This window comes from Eptesicus fuscus, chromosome 13, assembly GCF_027574615.1.
Source record: "Eptesicus fuscus isolate TK198812 chromosome 13, DD_ASM_mEF_20220401, whole genome shotgun sequence".
NCBI classification, from domain to species: Eukaryota; Metazoa; Chordata; class Mammalia; order Chiroptera; family Vespertilionidae; genus Eptesicus; species Eptesicus fuscus.
Window position 1 is genome coordinate 81,110,110 of NC_072485.1, and position 22,066 is coordinate 81,132,175.

Here is a 22,066-nt window from a genome sequence, read left to right on the forward strand (position 1 = left end):
CACACAACCACATGCCTGAGCTCACACAGCTCCAGCCTGAACATACACATCCCCGGAGACGCCTGTGGGCACTCACCTGTGACCCCACATGTATACATGCAATTGGCACAGCCACGCGTACGTCTGTGGGTGCACACAGCTGAGCCCCACATCCCATGCATTGACACATATCTGCACACACACATACACCGGGCACACCCCCCACTTGCCCCCCACCCCCACCCCCAGGCCCCCACGTCACCGCCTGCACGTCCCTCTCCGGCCCCCGCCCGCCCACAGCTCCGGCTCGTCTTCCCGGCGCCATGACCTTCTCCCAGCTCGTGGACAGCGTGAACAGCAGGGGCCCCTTCCAGTTCCTCATCCTGGTCCTGCTGGGCCTCCCCATCCTCGGCATGGCCAACCACAACCTGCTGCAGATCTTCACGGCCGCCACGCCCGCCCACCACTGCCGCCCGCCCCCCAACGCCTCCGCGGGGCCCTGGCTGCTCCCCCTGGGCCCCAACGGCAAGCCTCAGCCGTGCCTCCGGTTCGTGTCCCCCCCCAACGCCAGCCTGCCCAACGGCACCCGGGGCGCCACCGAGCCGTGCCTGGACGGCTGGGCCTACAACAGCAGCACCGGGGACTCCATCGTGACTGAGGTACGCCCGCCCCGGGGCCGCCCTCTGCGTGGCTTAGAGCAGGACCCCACATCCCGGGCCGGAGAGCAGGACCCCACATCCCGGGCAGGAGAGCAGGACCCCACATCCCGGGCAGGAGAGCAGGACCCCACATCCCGGGCAGGAGAGCAGGACCCCACATCCCGGGCCGGAGAGCAGGACCCCACATCCCGGGCCGGAGAGCAGGACCCCACATCCCGGGCACTCGGGCAGGAGAACAGGACCCCACATCCCGGGCACTCGGGCCGGAGAGCAGGACCCCACATCCCGGGCCGGAGAGCAGGACCCCACATCCCGGGCAGGAGAGCAGGACCCCACATCCCGGGCAGGAGAGCAGGACCCCACATCCCGGGCACTTGGGGCAGGAGAGCAGGACCCCACATCCCGGGCAGGAGAGCAGGACCCCACATCCCGGGCACTTGGGGCAGGAGGGCAGGACCCCACATCCCGGGCAGGAGAGCAGGACCCCACATCCCGGGCAGGAGAGCAGGACCCCACATCCCGGGCACTTGGGGCAGGAGAGCAGGACCCCACATCCCGGGCAGGAGAGCAGGACCCCACATCCCGGGCACTTGGGGCCGGAGAGCAGGACCCCACATCCCGGGCAGGAGAGCAGGACCCCACATCCCGGGCAGGAGAGCAGGACCCCACATCCCGGGCACTTGGGGCAGGAGAGCAGGACCCCACATCCCGGGCAGGAGAGCAGGACCCCACATCCCGGGCACTTGGGGCAGGAGAGCAGGACCCCACATCCCGGGCAGGAGAGCAGGACCCCACATCCCGGGCCGGAGAGCAGGACCCCACATCCCGGGCAGGAGAGCAGGACCCCACATCCCGGGCCGGAGAGCAGGACCCCACATCCCGGGCAGGAGAGCAGGACCCCACTTCCCGGACAGGAGAGCAGGACCCCACTTCCCGGGCAGGAGAGCAGGACCCCACATCCCGGGCAGGAGAGCAGGTCCCCACATCCCGGGCACTTGGGGCAGGAGAGCAGGACCCCACATCCCGGGCACTTGGGGCAGGAGAGCAGGACCCCACATCCCGGGCACTTGGGGCAGGAGAGCAGGACCCCACATCCCGGGCAGGAGAGCAGGACCCCACTTCCCGGGCAGGAGAGCAGGACCCCACTTCCCGGGCAGGAGAGCAGGAGAGCAGGACCCCACATCCCCGGGCACTCGGGCCGGAGAGCAGGACCCCACATCCCGGGCCGGAGAGCAGGACCCCACATCCCGGGCAGGAGAGCAGGACCCCACATCCCGGGCACTCGGGCCAGAGAGCAGGACCCCACATCCCGGGCACGCGGGCTGGAGAGCAGGACCCCACATCCCGGGCGGGAGAGCAGGACCCCACATCCCGGGCCAGAGAGCAGGACCCCACATCCCGGGCACTCGGGCAGGAGAGCAGGACCCCACATCCCGGGCGGGAGAGCAGGACCCCACATCCCGGGCACTCGGGCAGGAGAGCAGGACCCCACATCCCGGGCGGGAGAGCAGGACCCCACATCCCGGGCGGGAGAGCAGGACCCCACATCCCGGGCGGGAGAGCAGGACCCCACATCCCGGGCACTCGGGCCGGAGAGCAGGACCCCACATCCCGGACAGGAGAGCAGGACCCCACATCCCGGGCGGGAGAGCAGGACCCCACATCCCGGGCGGGAGAGCAGGACCCCACATCCCGGGCACTCGGGCCGGAGAGCAGGACCCCACATCCCGGGCACTTGGGGCAGGAGAGCAGGACCCCACATCCCGGGCGGGAGAGCAGGACCCCACATCCCGGGCACTCGGGCTGGAGAGCAGGACCCCACATCCCGGGCACTTGGGGCAGGAGAGCAGGACCCCACATCCCGGGCAGGAGAGCAGGACCCCACATCCCGGGCGGGAGAGCAGGACCCCACATCCCGGGCACTCGGGCCGGAGAGCAGGACCCCACATCCCGGGCACGCGGGCCGGAGAGCAGGACCCCACATCCCGGGCCGGAGAGCAGGACCCCACATCCCGGGCACTCGGGCCGGAGAGCAGGACCCCACATCCCGGGCACTCGGGCCGGAGAGCAGGACCCCACATCCCGGGCAGGAGAGCAGGACCCCACATCCCGGGCAGGAGAGCAGGACCCCACATCCCGGGCAGGAGAGCAGGACCCCACATCCCGGGCACTCGGGCCGGAGAGCAGGACCCCACATCCCGGGCACTTGGGGCAGGAGAGCAGGACCCCACATCCCGGGCGGGAGAGCAGGACCCCACATCCCGGGCACTCGGGCCGGAGAGCAGGACCCCACATCCCGGGCACTTGGGGCAGGAGAGCAGGACCCCACATCCCGGGCGGGAGAGCAGGACCCCACATCCCGGGCACTCGGGCCGGAGAGCAGGACCCCACATCCCGGGCACTTGGGGCAGGAGAGCAGGACCCCACATCCCGGGCGGGAGAGCAGGACCCCACATCCCGGGCGGGAGAGCAGGACCCCACATCCCGGGCACTCGGGCAGGAGAGCAGGACCCCACATCCCGGGCGGGAGAGCAGGACCCCACATCCCGGGCGGGAGAGCAGGACCCCACATCCCGGGCGGGAGAGCAGGACCCCACATCCCGGGCACTCGGGCCGGAGAGCAGGACCCCACATCCCGGGCACTCGGGCAGGAGAGCAGGACCCCACATCCCGGGCAGGAGAGCAGGACCCCACATCCCGGGCACGCGGGCCGGAGAGCAGGACCACACATCCCGGGCCGGAGAGCAGGACCCCACATCCCGGGCAGGAGAGCAGGACCCCACATCCCGGGCACGCGGGCCGGAGAGCAGGACCCCACATCCCGGGCAGGAGAGCAGGACCCCACATCCCGGGCCGGAGAGCAGGACCCCACATCCCGGGCAGGAGAGCAGGACCCCACATCCCGGGCACGCGGGCCGGAGAGCAGGCGCTGGGTGGGCAGAGAGGAAGCCGGTACAAATCTTATCAACCAGGAGCTGGTCTCCCCACACTCCGTGCGGGTTTCCTCGGCCAGCAGCCCGCCCTGGGGGGTGCCAAACGCCCGTCCTTGTTCCCACGGGACCCACGCCGAGTGGGGTCACAGCAACTGCTGAAGGCACCCCCCACAGAAACGCGCTTCCGAGGACTTTGGGCTGCGACCTCAGGCCCGGGCCTGCCCCTGGGCTGGCTGCGGGGAGGAGGGGGCACTGGAGGCAGGAGGGAGGGAGAGAAGGAAATTCTGTCTTGTTTGTGCAAAGGCCCGAGGCGGGAGGGGGCGGGGGAGGGAGTGGACAGAGCGGAGGGTGGAAAGGTCTGAGCAGACGGGGAAAACGCCTCCTCCGCTCCGAGGAACGCCTGGGCCCCCGTTCGTTCCTGCCTTCACCCGTCAGTGACCCTCCCGCCTGCCGTCCAGTCCCCGGGGGTTAGAGCTAAATCAGACTCCATCGGCGGCAGGCCGGGCGGAGACCGCGGCGAGGATGTACACCCCGCCAGACAGACATCGTCTCCCAGTTTGATCCCCTGGAGGTGATCTGATCTCCTTTACAGATCAAACTAGACTCGAGAAGGGAGGTGCAGGTCTGTGCCACAGCCCGTCAGCTTCGGGAGCTGGAATGTAAAGCCACGGCCCATGGGAGGCACGGGGCCACGTGTCTCCAGCAGTTCAGAGCGGGGTGGGGGGAGGGCGGGGGGAGCCCAGAATGTCGGGGGGCTTCCTGGAGGAGGTGGCATCTGAGCCAAGAGCCGAGGTCACTGCTTCCTTCTCCTCCAGGGCAGGGTCTTGCTTTTGCTTCACGAGAGGGACTGTGTTTCCATCTTTCCCGGCGCCAGGCCTGAGCCGGGCCCGCTCCGCGTGTGGGCTCCCGGGACCTCAGGAGACGCATCTCCGCCAGGGAAGTGCTATCAGGCTCCCCATTCACCGGCGCGGGGACTCTGGCTCAGGACTCCACCCGTGAGGACCTGGCGGGGCGGGGGCTGAATTCAGGTGTTCCGTGAACACTCAGTGCTGCGGGAAGCCTTGGCTGCGCCAGCCCTGGTCTCTGCTCTGTAGCTGTCAACACGCTCCGCCTTCCTGACAGGCCCGCAGGTAGTTCGTATCACAAGCCCATTTCTCAGATGGGGAAATGGAAGCCCAGAGGGCAAGGAGCTGTGCGAGGTCGCGCCCCCTGACCCCGGAGCCTGTGCTCTGACTCTCGCATCCCCCAGATGGCATCTCCGCCCGGGCGGATGCACTTTTGCTCCCCAGCACCCAGCACGGTGCCTGAAGTGGGCCCCGTATCCCACAGAGGGCCACGTGCGCGAGGTAGACACGGTCAGACCTGAGCCCTCCCTGCCGCCCAGGAGCCCACCTCTGCTGAGCAGCCCTCCAGGATTCCTGCCGGGGGACAGGGGTGCACGGGAGGGCTGGTCGGCTGCTTTGCTGTCCCCGCGGCTGGAGCGGCGCCCGGCGCGGAGGAGGCTCCGTGGAGTGAATGCTTGTGGCGTGGATGGCAGGAGCCTTGTGAACTCTGAGTGCTCTGGGGCCAGAGGAGGGGCAGCCCCCAGCCCAGCCCGGGGGGCCCCAGGGGCTGCCGGAGGGAGTCAGCAGCAGTGCGGGAGGAGGGAGGTGGGGGGGGCGGGCTGAGGCGGAGGCAGAGCCGTGGGCGCAGGGGGAAGCCGCGTGGTCAAACGGCAGGGCCCGAGGGGGGTGGGAGGAGGGGGTCTGCCTCTCCCCTCGCTGCGGGGACACCTGCAGGCGGAGAGGGGGGCTGGGGGCACAGCAAGGGCTCAGTTAGACTGAATGGAGGGCGTGCCCCCTCAGAGCCGGACGGGAGGGGCGCTGGGAAGGGGCCTCCCCCCACGACCCACGGTGGGCTCCAGAGAGCCTGGCGAGAGCAGAGGCTGCAGATCCGGGCTCAGTTCACACCCCGCCGGCGGGTTGGGGCCCAGAGAATCTGATCCCGGGAATCGCGGGGTCGCGGGGACTCAGGGTCCTGCACGGCTCGGGGCGGCTGCGTCAGGCCGGCCCCCTGAGGGCGCGCCCAGCCCAGCCATGGAGGCCGCAGTGGCCGGACCCAGCCGCACGCCCACACCAGCTCGGAAGGACGGCCCCTCGGGTGCTCCCTGCGCGGCTCAGTCTGGGCAGATCCGGGCTCCCGCTGCGGGCCGGGCGGAGTGGGGGTGGGTGCCCCGCGGCAGAGGCAGAGCAGTGGCGGGGCCCCACCCGGCGGGCCTCCAGGAGGCCCAGGGGGGTGGGGGGGGTACTGAGGCAGCCAGCATCTGCAGCCCCTCATCCTGGGGACCCTAGTGAGCGGAGGCGAGGGGCCGTCCCCAGCTGGACGGTGGGGGTGGGGAAGCCAGGCCAAGCGGCAGAGTTCACACCCTGACCTGCCTTTTTCTAGGGCGGTGGCACCCCAGAATCTCGCTTCCGCCCGGGACATGGGGCAGAGGGCAGGGGTGCGTGTGGAAGGTCCCGCGAGACAGCAGGAGCACGGGGCCGGCACCCCCAGAGCGCTGGTGATGGTCCCCTTTCTGTCGCTGTTAGGCTGTCACTGTTGTTGATAGAGATGGCCTAGAAGTGTCCCCAGAGGGCTAGGGCCCCCCCAAAGGAGAATTCAGCTGCCACAGCTCTTCCCAGCCTCACTCTGCAGCCCCATCTGGCCCCCTCGCCTGGAAACAGCACAGGCCTGAGCGCGGGTCCCAGCTCCAACCTCCCCTCCCCGCTGGGGCCCCCGTCTGTAGAATGGGACAGTGAGGGCGAGGGGCCCGGGGGGGGGTGGGCAGGGGGCTGGGGGAGGGCTGTGCTGCAGGTCTGAGTGAGCACAGCGCCTGGGCCCCCTCCACCCCCCTAAGTCCCCTGAGCGCCCCTGGCGAGGTGACCCTGCATTCCTTTCTCTGGGTTCAGCGGAGGCTGAGGCTGGAATTTTTCAGAAGGAGCTAAGACGCTAAGAGGAAACAACTTTCTTTTCAGTGGGAAGCAGGGATTGTGAGTGAAGGCCAGGCCCCCTCGGAGCCGAGCCCAGCGGGCGGGAGACGCGGGGCCTTGCTGACTGCAGAGGCGGCTCACCCCGGGTGCGGGGGCCTGGCCAAGAGCAGAGGGTGCAGGTCTTGTGCCCCATCAGCGTCTGTTCACGCCCGTGCCAGCCCACTTCCCGTCTCAGCAGGGCTCCCTGTGGGTGCTGATTCCCTGGAGAGGAGCCATGGCCCACAGCCCCCACCCCCTGGACCTTGGCCCTGTGGGTGCCCAGCTGGATCTGGGCGCCCTGAACCCAACCCCGTGGATCTTGCGTGAGCCAGCCCATCCCTCCAAATCCCCTGCGAATGATTCCTCTCTGGGCTTGAGCCTTCCTTCCTGTCTCCAGGGACACAAGAATCCTGTCCCTCCCTCACCCCCCCACCCCCCCACCCCCTCACACACACAGGTCCTTGGAGGCCCCAATCAGCTGCTGGAGAAGCAGAGAGCCTGCCCAGTGGACCCTCCGGGAAGCAGGTCTCCACCTGGGGAGGCTGCCCCCCTCCCAGACCACCTGTCCCTCTCCGGCGCCAGCTCTACCCAGCTCACCTCCCCCTTGCTCACCTCAGTCCTGGCCCGGGTGCCCCTCCCTCCCCGTCTCCCATCTGACTCCTGGGTAAGGGCCGAGGGGCCCACCTCAGCCATGTTTCTGGCCCAGCCTGACCCCGGGCACAGCCACCACTTACTATAAAGAGCCCCCGTCGTGTGAGCAGGAGGGGCCTGGGCTGTCCTCTGGGCCCTCCAAGGTCAGGGCTCCCTCCGTGAGCACCCACTGTGCGCAGGGCCCTGGGCCGGTGCTGTGCGCTCTTTCATGAGCCTGTGAGTCAGGCCCTGAGAGCATCGTCCCCCTTCCACCCGGGGCTCAGGCCCAGAAGGTGAAGTCAGACTTTCACCGGAGGAGGGACGGGGACCCCGAGTCCGAGGCCAGGCCCTTTCTCCCGCTCGCCCGTCCCTGTGAGCACAGGCCTTGCCGCGCCTGTGGCAACAATAACCAAACAGCCGCCGTGTCCTGGGCGCCGACCCTTTGCCAGGTGCTGGGTGCGTTCGATTCCTTATGTTGTTTCCAATCCGCGAGGGGAGGCCTCGGGAAGCGGGGTCAGGAGCATTAGTGGGGTCCCGCAGACCTGAGTCTGAGTCTCTGCCTCGAAATGAACTGAACTGTGTTTAGCAGGTTACGTGCTCTCTGGGCCTCCGTTTCTTTGCCTGTGAAATGGGGATCATCACGCGCGTACCTGCTTCTTCGGGTTAGGACAGCGCCATTGGCCACGCTTGCTCCCAAGCACCGCAGACCCTCTGCTTCCCCGCTACCGCCGCCGCCCGGGGCATCAGCTCTCCCGCCCGGGGAGATGTGGGTGGGCGTCCCCTCCTCCCCTCCCAGAACCAGCCTCCTAGGGGCTCAGTAAACACTCCCAGAAAGGAAAGCGAGGCCAGGAACGCGGGGCTCGGACCCGGGGAGCTAGACGTCTATGTGGGGTTGCCAAACTTGAGGGGGCGGAGGTCAGCCCAGGCCACGCCAAGGGCGAGATGGAAGCCCCCGGAAGCTCCGTGCCACCAGCGAGTTGTTCTCTTTCCCCTCTGGGCCTCACCAGTGAAATATGAGGATTTTTCACCCCAGCCCTGTTCATTCATCCATTATTCATTGAACAAACATTATCATGGACGGGGGACTGACTATGCTGTTAGCTGTGAGGGAGACAGAGTCAGGAGACATCTCTGCCCACAGTGAGGTGAGAGAGAGGGAGAGAGAGAGGTAAACGAGCAGCTGGAATGGGGTAAGAGAGGATGCTGGCTGTGGGAGAAGAAACGGGGAGTGGCCGTGAGCGTCTGGCCATGCTTCTCAGCCACTTACCCATTTCACAGATATTTGCTGGCCACCTGCCCTTGCCAGGCGCCCAGGAAAGATGTTCCCGGCACTCGGAAAGGATGGCCTTGGCATGGGTTTAGGAGGACTGGCAGCGGTGCTGGAGGAAGGGAATGGTGGCAACGGCAAAGGGAAGATGGCAGTGGGACGCTTGCACAGTCACTCGTGTAACCTGATTAGGACCACAGCCCGAACCCGGAGCCAACGGGAACATAAACCACACCATCGACACCTGGAGAGAGCGGAGCCTTCAGCTCTAGGGTGTTTTTTAAAATACATATATTTATATACACACTGAGTGGCCAGATTATTATGATCTCTGAACGAAAAATAACCTGGCCACTCAGTGTGTGTAGATAGAGATGGATAGATAGATAGATAGATAGATAGATAGATAGATAGATAGATAGATAGATATAGATAGATAGATAGATAGATAGATAGATATAGATTAGAGGCCTGGTGCATGAATATATATAAAAACACACACACACACATACACACTGAGTGTATGGGTGAGGTCCGGCCAGCCTGGCCAGGGGGAGGGGACATGGACGGTTGGCCCGCCTGCCTGCTGGTCAAACTCCTGGTGGAGGGGACAATTTGCATATTAGTCTTTTATTATATAGGATATACACTGAGTGGCCAAATTATTATGCATTCAGAGATCATAATAATCTGGCCACTCAGTGTGTGTGTGTGTGTGTGTGTGTGTGTGTGTGTGTGTGTTTTTAGAGAGAGAGAGAAGGGAGAGGGAGAGAGAGAAGAACATCGATGTGAGAGCGAAACATTGATTGGCTGCCTCCTGCACGCCCCCTACTGGGGATCAAGCCCACAACCCCAAGCATGTGCCCTCACCGGGAATCAAATCGAACCCGTGATCCTTCGGTGCAGGACAGCGCCCAACAATTGAGCCCCACAGCCAGGGCCAGCTTTGGGTTTTGTTACCAGGCCTCCTGAAGAGCTTTACCCAGCTAACCCCACAGAGAGCAAGCCCAGATCTCTCTAAATATCTGTCGTTCCCTACCCCCAACCCTCAAGGACGCCTTTCACCGTCTCTCTGTTCTCGCCGTATCGGGTTCCTCATGGCCACACTCTTCTATCCCCAACCCTCCCGTCACCACCTGCCAGGCCAGCAGGGCCGTCAGACACACAGGAGTCACTCAGTGTGTGTGTTTCCCGGGGCTCCTGTGGCAAAGCACCACAATAGGGGCGGGTGGGGGGGGGCCTTACAGCAGCGGAGGCCAGAGCCAAAGTCACGGTGTGGGCATGCTCGGCCACAGGCTCTGGGGACGAACCCCTCCTTTCCTCTCCCCGTGCCTGTGGCTGTTTGTGAACCTTGGCATCCTTGGCCCACGGACCCGTCGCCCAGCCTCTGCCTCGCTGCCACGTGGTGTTCTCCTGGGTGCCGGCCTCTCCTCTCCTTACAAGAACACCCGTCAGATTAGATCGAGGGCCCATCCCGACCCCGGCGTGACCTCACCCGCACTGATTGCATCAGCAACAGCCCCATTTTCAGACACCCCACATTCCGAGGTGCCGGGAGTGAGGGCCTCGGCCTGTCTTTTGGGGGCACACAATCCAGCCCGTCCCACTTGCCCACCCAGACCTGAGCCCCACGGCGTGGTGCTGGTCTGCAGGGCGCCACGGCCACGTGGTTCCCATCAGCTCTGAGGAGCTGCGTTAGGCGTGACATCTTCCTTAAAGCGACTCGGGGTGCTGGGAGGCCAAGACCCTTTCAATGTTTAACCACGAGGGACTCCTCCTTCTGAGCTCCCGGACCGCCCTCCACCGGTCCCCGCAGACCGTTCCCCGGAGGCATTTTCCGGTTGATTGTGAAGGGACACCGGGCCGTCTTGCGAACCCGTGGGGGTGGTTTGATACTCGCAGCCCGGAACCCCCCCGTCCTGGCATGCACGCATTCAGGGGGCGCGGGGCAGCCCTCCCCCTGGCCTTCGGAGTGTGGGCCCGCGGACCTCTCACGGAGACAGCAGCCGCCTCTGCATCGCTGAGGGCCTCCACCCCGTTCTTTCTGCGGGATGGCCACTCCGTCCCACGAGTATCGACGGAGAGACTCCTGGGCGCTGGGCACTGTCCTGGCAACAGGAGGAACACAGGGAACCAGGCTGACCCAACGCCTCGCCTCAGCGGGTAACCTTCTTGGGAGAGAAACAAACAGAAATGGGAAAACACGCAGTGTGCCCGGTGGTATAAGTGCTTTAGGGGAAGTACAGCGGGTGAGGTGTCACTGCGGGATCAGCTACCACCTTAAGCGTGGCGGCCAAGGACGTTCTCGGGGAGCAGGCAGCATTTGAGCAGATGTAAAGGAGGGGAAGGAGCAGGCCAGGGGCTCCCTGGGGGAAGAACATTCCAGGCCAAGAGAATACCATGAGCCAAGGCTCTGGGTGCCCGGTTAAGGGACAGGGAGGAACCAGGGCGCCCGGAGCAGAGAACAGGGGAGACGGTAGAAGGGAGAGCAGAGAGGGATGAGGGTAGCGAAGGGAGCAGACTCTGAGGGACGAGGAGGGCGGTGGCATGGTTTGAATGTGACTCCAAGCCCAACCAGGACTTGCCAGTTTCATGGCGGAAGCTGGCTTGCAGCAGGTATTCTAAAGCCTCCATCACCACCAGGGCCACGGCCGAAAGCAAGACCCCGCAGATCTGGTCTCTGACCGTGGAGCAGGGCAACGGCCTTAAACTAACCCCGTGGTCAGCAAACTGGGACTCGCGAACCACATGCGGCTCTTTGGCCCCTTGAGTGTGGCTCTTCCACAAAATACCATGGCCTGGGCGAGTCTATTTTGAAGAAGTGGCGTTAGAAGAAGTTTAAGTTTAAAAAATTTAGCTCTCCAAAGAAATTTCAATCGTCGTACTGTTGATACTTGGCTCTGTGGACTAATGAGTTTGCCGACCACTGAACTAACCCAAGCATGTCTGGCAATGACCCTCTCTCTTAAAGCACTAAATAGCATGGAGGCCGGGGGTGGGGGACGGGGAGATCAAATTTCCATTTGCGAATTTCCATCGTGCGGGGTGTAGCAGGGGAGGCTGGGTTGCTATAACAGAATAATCACTCAGCGGCTCAGAAGATAGAGAAGTGTTTCTCTTTCTCATGCAGCAGTTCTCGGACGAGCATTTCAGGCTAATGGGCGACTCCGCTCCATGAGGTCATCCAAGGACCCGGCGTGACAGCAGCTCTACCACCTTCCACACACGCCTCCCCCAGTTGCTCTGGTCATCACCATCCCCACCGCCAGGAAGGGAGTAAGCCCGCTTTACACAGCATGCCACAAAGAACCGGAAGTCTCTCTAGACCAGCGGTTCTCAACCCTCCTAATGCCGCGACCCTTTAATCCAGTTCCTCATGTGGTGGTGACCCCCAACCATAACATTATTTTCGTTGCTACTTCATAACTGTAAGTTTGCTACTGTTAATGAATCGTAAGGTAAATATCTGTGTTTTCCGAGGGTCTTAGGCTCTACAGCAGCGGTTCTCAACCTGTGGGTCGCGACACAGATATTTACATTACGATTCATTAACAGTAGCAAAATTACAGTTAGGAAGTAGCAACGAAAATAACGTTATGGTTGGGGGTCACCACCACATGAGGAACTGGATTAAAGGGTCGCGGCGTTAGGAAGGTTGAGAACCACTGCCCTAGACGCTCCTGTGTGCTTTTCCCGCACCCCCTTGCTCCCTCCTGCCCCCTGGTCCCTCCCCACCCCATGCACACAGCATGCAGCGCCCAGTGGGTCCGCTGGCCCCGCTGGGCCCCCCTGAGGCAGAGGAGGACCTGCAGGCTCATCCCCGTGGCCCCCTCTTTCCTGACTTCCACCAGAGGAAGGTGGGGTGCTGCCCCTGCACTGTTTCGCTTCCAGAACATTCTGGTGAGGCATTTCTAGTGAATCAGACTCTCCACTTCATTACACACGTAATGGACAAAGGGTGCGTGCTGGGGATTAGGGGGAGATTAGGCAGGCGGGGCGGCAGGGGCCAGGCCGTGAGGCTGTATCAGTCTGTGCTCACAGAGCGTCCGCCGAACCCGGAGGGACCAGTGGAAGCCCGTGAGTGCTTGGGCGAGACCGGAACCGGATGTGAGGGCCTCGTAGAAAGCGGCTGGGGTCACTGGGGACAGGATGGCTGGGAGGGGCTGAGATCCGAGGCCGGGAGGCGGGCAGGAGGCAGGAGGCATTGCAGTGATCCGCTCTGGGCCTCAGTTTCCTCGTCTGCAAATTGGGGTGACAGCGCACCATCAGAAGTTGTCGTGCGGACTGAGGCGTGAGGGCCTGGAAAGCGCCGGGTGCGTGGCAAACCCTCGTACGCGTTGGCTCGTGCTCTAACCCCAGGGCAGGGCGAGGCCTGCACTCCGTGACCGCTGTGGTGGCCATAGAAGAATCCAGACTCAAGAAACACTAACAAGTTAGACACCGAGGGCCAAGGGCCGAGAGGTGGTGGAGACGGTGAGGGGGGAGGTGAGGAGGCCGCCGACGCCAAGGCCTCCAGGCTGGGGCCACAAACAGACACCGAGATGCCACGGGACGGCCATCATCCGGGGGCGGGGTCACGGCGGCCGCGAACCTCCCGGTCCCGAGGCCAGAAGGAAGGTCGGGCTGGAGCGACGGGTTCGGAGTCTTCACCATGAAACAGCCACTGAAGCCGGAGGAGCCGTGGCATTTCCTGGGCAAAGGGGACAGAAAGAGCCGCCGGCGTGGGGAAACACGGGTGGAGGGCAAGGAGCCCACAGAGCAGGAGGTGGAGAGAGGGGTCGGCAGGGTGAGGGGCTACGCAGACCAGCCAGGGTTCCCTGGATGTGGTGGGGAAGACCGTGGGTGCTTGGGGAGCACAGCTTCGCAGAGGGGGTGCCAGGGCTGGGAGAGGCAGGATGGGGAAGAGGCGGGAGGTGGCGGGATAGCAAGTCCTGCGCCTCCTGTGAGAGCTCTGGCCTCCCTGGCCAAGGGGAGGGGGTGGAGGGGACCTGGGGGAAAGAGGTGGTAAGACGGGGAGATCTGGGCCCTGCTGACGAGGAGGGGTCAGGGCAGAGTGAGAGCGAGGGTGTGGACGGAGCGAGGTGCATCCACAGAGGATGTCCCCACGGAGGAGAGGGTGAGGGCACCACAGAGGAGCTGGCCTCGGGGAGCCACGGGGTGCAGGCACGCTCGGGGGGGCTGGAGACAGACCGGGGTGCGACGGCCGAGCAGACTTGGTAAGTCGTCTGACAGCCACACTTGCTAGAGGGTTGTTGTCATTACAAAACCTCAGGCCCGGCAGGAGAGCCACAGGCAGACCTCGGAGCCTGAGGGGGACACGGTGCCTGGGGGCAGGGACCTGGCTCAGGCCAGGCCGGTGGGGGCGCAGGGAGCGAGCGCCGGGCCCCCCGGGGCTGAGCGGGCTGCTCCTCTCCCTTGTGCAGTGGGACTTGGTGTGCGACTCCAACAAGCTGAAGGAGATGGCCCAGTCCGTGTTCATGGCGGGCACGCTGGTCGGGGGCATCGTGCTGGGAGGCCTGTCTGACAGGTGAGCCACCGGGGCCTCCCAAGGGGGGCACACCCCCTGGTGACGACCCTGCCCCTCTGCTCCACCCGTGGACCCCCAAAGAGGCCAAGAGCTGGGGGAGGGGGGCGGTCCTTGCTGTGCAGCCTTGGGCGAGTCCCAGTCCTTCTCTGGGCCACAGTCTCCTCTCTGACCCAAAGCCCTAGCGACCCGAGTCTTCCAACCTCCACAGGCCCAGCGGGGAGGCCGCCCGGGCTGCGGACCCAGGGCAGCGGCCGCGTGGCGGTGGCGGTGGCGGTGGCGGTGGCGGTGGGGGGGGACTGCTTAGAGATGGGCTGACCCTTTGACCCTGCTCAGGCAGCTAAGCTGGAGGTGGAGGAGATCACTCATTAACCAAAACCTCTCCTTGCAAACGTGGTCATAAAAAAGCAATTACAAGCCAGGCCCTGTCTGGGGAGGGAGTTACAGGCCCGGCCTGGCACCCTGGGGGGCGGGGGGCCTTGGCTCCGGGCTGGCCCGGCCACTGGTCTTGGCCGGCTCGCGCTAACCGGCCCCTCTCCTCGGAGTGCAGGTTTGGCCGGAAGCCCATCCTGTCGGGCAGCTACCTGCTGCTGGCGGCCAGCGGCTCGGGCGCCGCCTTCAGCCGCTCCTTTGCCATCTACATGGTCTTGCGCTTCCTGTGCGGCTTCAGCATAGCCGGGGTCACCCTGAGCACCGTGATCCTGAGTGAGCCACAGGGCGGGGGGCGGGGGGCACCCGCCTGACGCTGAGCCGGGGGGGTCTGGGTCTGGCTCGACCACGGGCCCCTATGGCCTTGGCAGAGGCCCTCGGGAGCCCCCTCCGAACGTGACCACACTGTGCAGCGGCTGCCAGTACCGAGCACTGTCCCTGGGCCTGGCTCCCCGCCAGGTACCTGATCCCATTCCGTCTACACACATACGCAGGTGCTACTACTGTATTCTCCCCATTATACAGATGAGGAAATTGAGGCAAAACCAGGGCAGTCACTTGCTACTGGAGAGGCAGTCAAGAGACAGACCTCAGCTGGAGTCCTACCTTCTTGAGCCTCAGTGGCAGCATCTGTAAAATGGGGTCAGGGAACCCTGCGGGTCAGAGACAGATCGAGTAGCCAGCGGGGGGGCAGGAGCTGGCGCCCCTTCACAGGGAGGTGCCCAGGGCCCAGAAGGACCCTAACCTGGTCCTTGGGCTCCTCCTGCAGCTGTCGAGTGGATGTCCACGCAGCTGCGGGCCATCATGACGGTCGGGATCGGCTACTTCTACACCACCGGCCAGTTCATTCTGCCCGGCCTGGCCTACGCCATCCCCCAGTGGCGCTGGCTGCAGCTGACCGTGTCCGTTCCCTTCTTCGCCTTCTTCCTGCTGTCCTGGTAGGTGGTCCTCTCCCCCTCACCCCTCCTTAGGCTCCCCTGAGCCGAACAGAAGCCCTGCCCGACCAGGCTGGCCAGCTCTGGCTGTCCCTGTCCCAGCCAGGGGGGCACTGCGGGGAGGACGTCCCCGCACACAGGCCGGCGCAGGAGGGAGCAGGTGTCTGTGCGCTTCAGATGGACAGGACGGAGCCAGGCTGCGGGGGACACAGAGCGCCGGGAGGCCTCAGCCGTGGAGGGCCGAGGCCACAGACAGACAGACCCCAGCGGGTGGGGACAGACAGACCCTCAGTGGGTGGGGACAGACAGACAGACGCCAGTGGGTGGGACAAGAGACAGAAGGGAGGTCACTGTATGGGCAAGAGGATCCAGGGGACAAGTTTGAGAGGCGTTTTGAAGGGAAAATCCACACAGTTTGGGGACTTCTGGATTTGAAGTATAAAGAGGAGGAAAGCTCAAATCCCTAGAACCCGAGGAAATCGAGGCGCCTAGGTCAGAGGTCTCCAAAAGGTCAAGTGCTCATCCGCAGACGGGAAACAGCCCCCAGCAGATAGTTGGAGCGAAGGAACGGGAAGCAGTAAGCGAGCCAGGACGGGGAGCGGCGTCTGGGAGGAGCCTTTGCCGCCGGCCAGACCCTGTTCCGGGCTTCGGCCTGGCCTGTCTCCGCTCCTCACCGCACCTCCGTGTGAAGCGGGCATCACTGCTCCCATTTCGCAGATGAGGAAACCGAGGCTCCAAGAAGTGAAGCAATCCCCCAAGGTTACACAAGAAGATACAGAGCTGGGATGGGACCTCCATCTGGAAATGAGAAACAGAAGCTTCTAGAGGGGGTGGGCCATCTTGGGGTGAGAGAGGGGGTGAGCGGGTTCAGGGTGGAGCCAGGAATGTCCTCCACCCGGGATGGGAGCGGAGAAGGAGCCAAGAGCTGAAATGACGGCGGGATCACCAGGGTGCGGCCGGGAGCCCGGCCCCTTGGCGGTGCCACGTGGGACCAGCCTCGCCCACGCGGAGCCTCAGGGTTCTTGGTCCCCGGGCTGGCCCGCAGGAAGGTCGCTAACGGGGCGCCACCGCGGACGTGACGCTCAGGGAGAGGGGGTGGAGGTCAGGCCCCGCCGGTGAGGGGAGGAGGCCGCGGACAGTCTTGGGGAGAGCGGGCTGAGAGAGCTGTCGGGGCCCACACAGACCAACAGGCCGGGCGGGGAGGGCAGGCCCGGAAGCCCCCCCTCAGCCGAGGCCAGGGGACCAAGGGCCACTCCCCCACGGGCCTCGCTGGGCCGGGCCCGGTGCCTGCAGGGGCGACCGCCGGAGTGACTTCACTCAGACCAGACCTCCCCAAACGTCACTCCCTCCCCCACACCAGTGACCCTCGGGGACTGCTCAGGGCAAACCACCCCGAAGCGCAGCCCGGAGGTGAGGGTACCCCCTGCCCATCCCAGGACCGTGCTGTGCTCACATCCCCACCTCCCCACTCACCCCCCAGCAGAGTGGGTCCTTTGCAGGAGAATCCAGGGTCCTCCGCCCATTCCCTAGGCCCGTGGTCAGCAAACTGCGGCTCGAGAGCCACATGCGGCTCTTTGGCCCCTTGAGTGTGGCTCTTCCACAAAATACCACGGCCTGGGCGAGTCTGTTTTGAAAAAGTGGCGTTAGAAGAAGTTTAAGTTTAAAAAATCTGGCTCTCAGAAGAAATTTCAGTCATTGTCCTGTTGATATTTGGCTCTGTTGACTAAGGAGTTTGCCAACCGCTGGCCTAGACCACACCCCAACCTTAGCGCCCTGTCCAAGCTGCCCTCACCCGGGACCGGAACGCAGCCGAGGAGGGTGGGGAGGTGGACACGCACACCCGCCAGCCGTGCGGCTGCAAGCGGCCCATGCCTCCCCGGGCCCCTGCCCGGCCTCGCGCCCCAGCCTCCCGGCTGAGGAGGACACCCCCGGAGGCCAGCGGCGGCTGGGGGCAGAGGGAGGCCCCTGGGAGGGAGGAGAGGAGGGGGATGTGTGTGGCTACAGGCAGCCCAGGTGCAGAGCTTGGCCAGGTGTCAATGCCATGGAATGTGCCGGAAGGCAGCTCGGGTTCCTGGCCTCCTACCACTCGGGCCGCTGTCCCTCCTCTTCCAGCCTCTCAAGGGGCTTCTTGTCCGGCCGCAGGTGGGTCCCCGAGTCCATCCGCTGGATGGTGCTGTCCGGAAAGTCCCTGAAGGCCCTCAAGATCCTCCGCTGGGTGGCCGCCTTCAACGGCAGGAAGGAGGAGGGAGAGAAGCTCAGCGTGGAGGTAGGGCTGGCGGGGGGGCCGGGGGACACTGGGCTCTGCTCTGGGGCTGTACCCGCCTCCTGCCTCCTGTCCCCTGCTCGCAAGCTCCTCTCCAGGCGCCCGGCCTGCACCCCCCTCTCCCCGCTGCCTGCCAGCGGCTCTCTCATGCACCCTCCCCTCCCGCTGCCCCAGGAGCTCAAACTCAACCTGCAGAAGGAGATCTCCTTGGCCAAGGCCAACTACAGCGTAGCCGACCTGTTCCGGACGCCCGTGCTGCGGCGCGTGACCTTCTGTCTCTCCCTCGCCTGGTAACCCGCCCCTCCCCCCCCACCCCGGCCCCTCTGCCACCGCAGGGTGAGGACAAGGCCTCCCGCAGGGCAGGTCCAGGAGGGCAAAGCCGAGGGCACCTGCGCGAGGAGCCCCTCCCCTGGGCCGCCCAGCCCAGCCCCCACCCCAGAAACCGCTGTGCCCCTGCCCCACGCCCCGGCCTGGCCATCGCCCCGCTCTGGCCATTGGCAACTGCTTTCCTCTGGGGTCACCCCGCCCTCAGGGCAAACACTCCAAACCCTTCAGTGGGCAGCTTCCCCCGATGCTGTGCCTCCCGGTCTCACACACACACACACACACACACACACACACACACACACATACACGCACGCACACGCGTGTCTGTCCTCTGAGACCCACAGAGCGAGGCTGGCCCTCGGGGCTTCGGACTTGAGGACAGACACTGGGTTTCTCCCGAGTCTTCTGTCGGGCATTCCACGGCCCCTTCCAAGCCCTCCCTGTGCCCTGGCCCTCCAGCCCTCCTCCATCCCGCCATCGCTAAATAGGGTTCCATGGGTCCAGGAACCCCCCCACTTCTGGGAAGGGAAGGGGAGGCACCTGACCGTGCGCCCAGCTCGGCCTCACCTCGCTGCTCTGGAGGTTAAACTATCTCCAGCCCCTGCCTCCTGTGGTCCCCGCGCGTCCTCCAGCCCTGACCTTCCCTGGAGTCAGTGACGTGGCATCTGTGCCACCACATCCCAGACCGTGCCCGTGCTAGGCATAACCAGTCGATCCCAGCACTTGCCCACTGATCTCAGACACAATCTGAGATCTCAACGCGGCATTGGAGCAGCCCCGACCCATCAGCTGCGGTGGGGCCGCAAATGAAACCATTCACCATCCTGGCGACGCGGGGACCAGTGTGGGCGAGGCCCAGCCGGTGGCCCGTGCTGACCGACGCCTCCCTGCCCCCAGGTTTTCCACCGGCTTCGCCTACTACAGCTTGGCGATGGGTGTGGAAGACTTTGGAGTCAACCTCTACCTCCTCCAGGTCATCTTTGGGGGGGTGGACATCCCAGCCAAGTTCATCACCATCCTCTCCATGAGCTACCTGGGCCGGCACACCACGGAGGTCATCGCCCTGCTCCTGGCAGGGGCGTCCATCCTGGCTCTCATCTTCGTGCCCTCGGGTGAGAAGCGGACGGCTCCCCGGAGCCCCTGAAGCAGGCTGACTCCTGCAGGCCCGTGTGTCGGGCTGGGAAGCGGGGGGCAGGGACCCCAGTTCTGCTGCTTCCGTCTCTCAGTCACTGCGTTACCTTGAGTGGGTCCCTGTGCTCCCTGGGCTCAGGCCTCGCATCTACTGGTAGAAAATAACTCAGCTGGGCTAGGGCCGTGGTCGGCAAACCGCAGCTCGCGAGCCACATGCGGCTCTTTGGCCCCTTGAGTGTGGCTCTTCCACTAAATACCACGTGCGGGCGCACAAGTACAGTGCGATTGAAACTTCGTGGCCCATGCGCAGAAGTCGGTTTTCGGCTCTCAAAAGAAATTTCAATCGTTGTATTGTTGATATTTGGCTCTGTTGAGTAATGAGTTTGCCGACCACTGTCCTAGTAGAAAATAACTCAGTTGGGCTAGGGCAGTGGTCGGCAAACTCATTGGTCAACAGAGCCAAATAGCAACAGCGCAACGATTGAAATTTCTTCTGAGAGCTAAATTTTTTAAACTTAAACTTCTTCTAACGCCACTTCTTCAAAATAGACTCGCCCAGGCCGTGGTGTTTTGTGGGAGAGCCACACTCAAGGGGCCAAAGAGCCGCATGTGGCTCGCGAGCCACGGTTTGCCGACCACGGGGCTAGAGGATGTCAGAGTCCCTTCCAGATCTGCCTCGGGAGAGCACGGTGCTGTCCGGACCGTGGGCGGGGCTTTCTGAGGGCGGGGCATCGCTGGGGAAACACGCTGGGATGGAGACACCGCAGAGGCCAGGGCTCATGGAAGACCCCACAACCCCCCCACACACACACCATGACCTTGGAAAAGTCGCTTTCGTTTTGTACGGATGTTTGTGTCGATGCACCTATAGCCTCCCAACGGAACTTGGGATATTTTAGGACAAGAACATGTACAACAAAATATACACTGAGTGGCCAGATTATGATGATCTCTGAACGCATAATAACCTGGCCACTCAATATATATATATATATATATATTGGAGGCCCGGTGCATGAATTCGTGCATGGGTGGGGTCCGGCCAGCCTGGCCAGGGGGAGGGGACATGGGCGGTTGGCCGGCCTGCCTGCTGGTCAAACGCCTGGTCGAGGGGACAATTTGCATATTAGCCTTTTATTATATAGGATATAGACTGAGTGGCCAGATGATTATGCGTTCAGAGATCATCATCATCTGGCCACTCAGTGTAAATGAGAATAGGGAACCGGAGCCAGGGAAAGACGGAAACACAGCAGGACACACACCCGCAAAGCCCTGGGAATGGCAGAGTTGCTGTTACTCGGCTCTCCGTTTGGAGCTGAGCTTCCCGGCAGCCAAAGCGAAAAGGGAGACGAGTTGTGCGGAGGAAGGAGCGCAGGCAGGCGCTCCTGAGCCCAAGGCCGCCGTGCCGTCCCCTCTGCAGACCTGCAGGCCCTGCGGACGGTGCTGGCGGTGTTCGGGAAGGGCTGCCTGTCCAGCTCCTTCAGCTGCCTCTTCCTCTACACGAGCGAGCTGTACCCCACCGTCATCCGGTAGGTGCGGGGCCGCGACTGGCGCAGCCGAAGGATCGGGGTCGGTGGGATGGTGGCGCCTCCCGCCCCTGCCCGGGCCCCGAGCTGTCCTCTCAGAACCCCACACGCAGCTCCATCCCGGAGACCATCCCGGCTCTGAAACCCACCCCGGCTCTGACCTCCCCCAGGCAGACGGGCATGGGCATGAGCAACGTGCTGGCTCGAATAGGGAGCATGACGGCCCCTCTGGTGAGAATCACGGGGGAGCTGCACCCCTTTGTCCCCAATCTCATTTTCGGAGCCTCCGCCCTCCTGGGAGGCGGCGCTTCCCTCTTCCTGCCGGAGACCCTCAACCAGCCCCTGCCGGAGACCATCGAGGACATGGAGACATGGTCAGTCCCTGCCCTGGCCTCGCGGGGTTCCCCCTGGGGAAGCGGCCCAGGCCCCGGGCCTCCCCTGACTCTCTCCCCCAGGTCTCCCTCCGCGAAGGAGTCCAAGCCGGAGCCGGAAGCGGGAAAAGACTCCCAGAGGATCCCCCTGCAGCCTTGCGGACCAGACCTGCGCCCCAGCTGAGGGCGACAGAACCCCCTTTCCCTGCCTCCAGAGACTAGTCCCAGCCAGGCCCCTGCCTGCCTCGGGGCTCCGCCGGCATCTTGGGGGCCTGGGCGGGTCCCCGCTCTTAGAACCAGTCTCCCGAGAGCTTGGGGACACTATCTCCACCACCTCATCTCCCAGCCCAGCCCCGACCAGGGCAAAGATTCAACCACCAGCCTCCCCACCCGCCTTGCCCTCGCCCTCCCTGAAGCCCAGGCCCTGCCATTCTTCTGCCTAGCCCCGCCCCCTGCCACTCTCCCCCTTGTGCCAGCCCCCTCCCCTGAAGCCCCCTGGGCCCCCTGGCTCCATCCCAACAAAGACGGCCTCCCTCCCCTTCTGGCCTCCACCCCTCCTTTCATGGAGGTTTCAATAAACGCCAATGAACAACACGGCTGCTCAGAAAGGGGAAGGAGAAGGGGGCGGCCACGTATGGACGTGTGAGCCGCACACCCATCATCTGTACTTGCATGTTCATGAAAGCACGGCACACAGGTACACATGAGCTGGGCTGATGGGAACACATGCGTACATGTGACAGTACGCCGAGGCATGCACGCTCCCAGCCTTACATATCAGCCTGCTTGAGCTACTCTAACAACTCGCCACAGACCGGGTCCCTTAAGCCACAGGCATTTCTCGCTCTCGGTTCCGGAGGCTGGGAAGTCCAGGATCAAGGTGCTGGCAGATGCAGCGCCTTCCCGGTCAGGCTCTCTTCCTGGCTTGCAGCCAGCCACCTTCTGACTGCATCCTCACGTGGAGGAGGGGAGAGGAGGCATGCTTCCTGGGGTCTCTTCTATAAGGGCACTAACCTCATCATGAGGGCCCCACCCTAAGGGCCTCATCTAAGCCTAATGACCTTCCAAGGGCCCCGCCTCCAATCACCATCGCATTGAGAGT

At 64.2% G+C, this 22,066-nt stretch overlaps 1 protein-coding gene across 1 annotated transcript; it reads left to right on the forward strand.

Moving 5' to 3' along the window:
• Nucleotides 1-302: 302 nt before the first annotated feature.
• Nucleotides 303-21,148, forward strand: SLC22A8 (solute carrier family 22 member 8). The gene is made up of 10 exons (XM_054725433.1): nt 303-638; nt 13,879-13,982; nt 14,530-14,684; nt 15,178-15,346; nt 17,486-17,609; nt 17,781-17,896; nt 18,831-19,045; nt 20,488-20,596; nt 20,764-20,967; nt 21,049-21,148. The coding sequence occupies exons 1-10, from the start codon at nt 303-305 to the stop codon at nt 21,146-21,148; spliced, it is 1,632 nt and encodes a 543-aa protein (XP_054581408.1).
• Nucleotides 21,149-22,066: the final 918 nt, after the last annotated feature.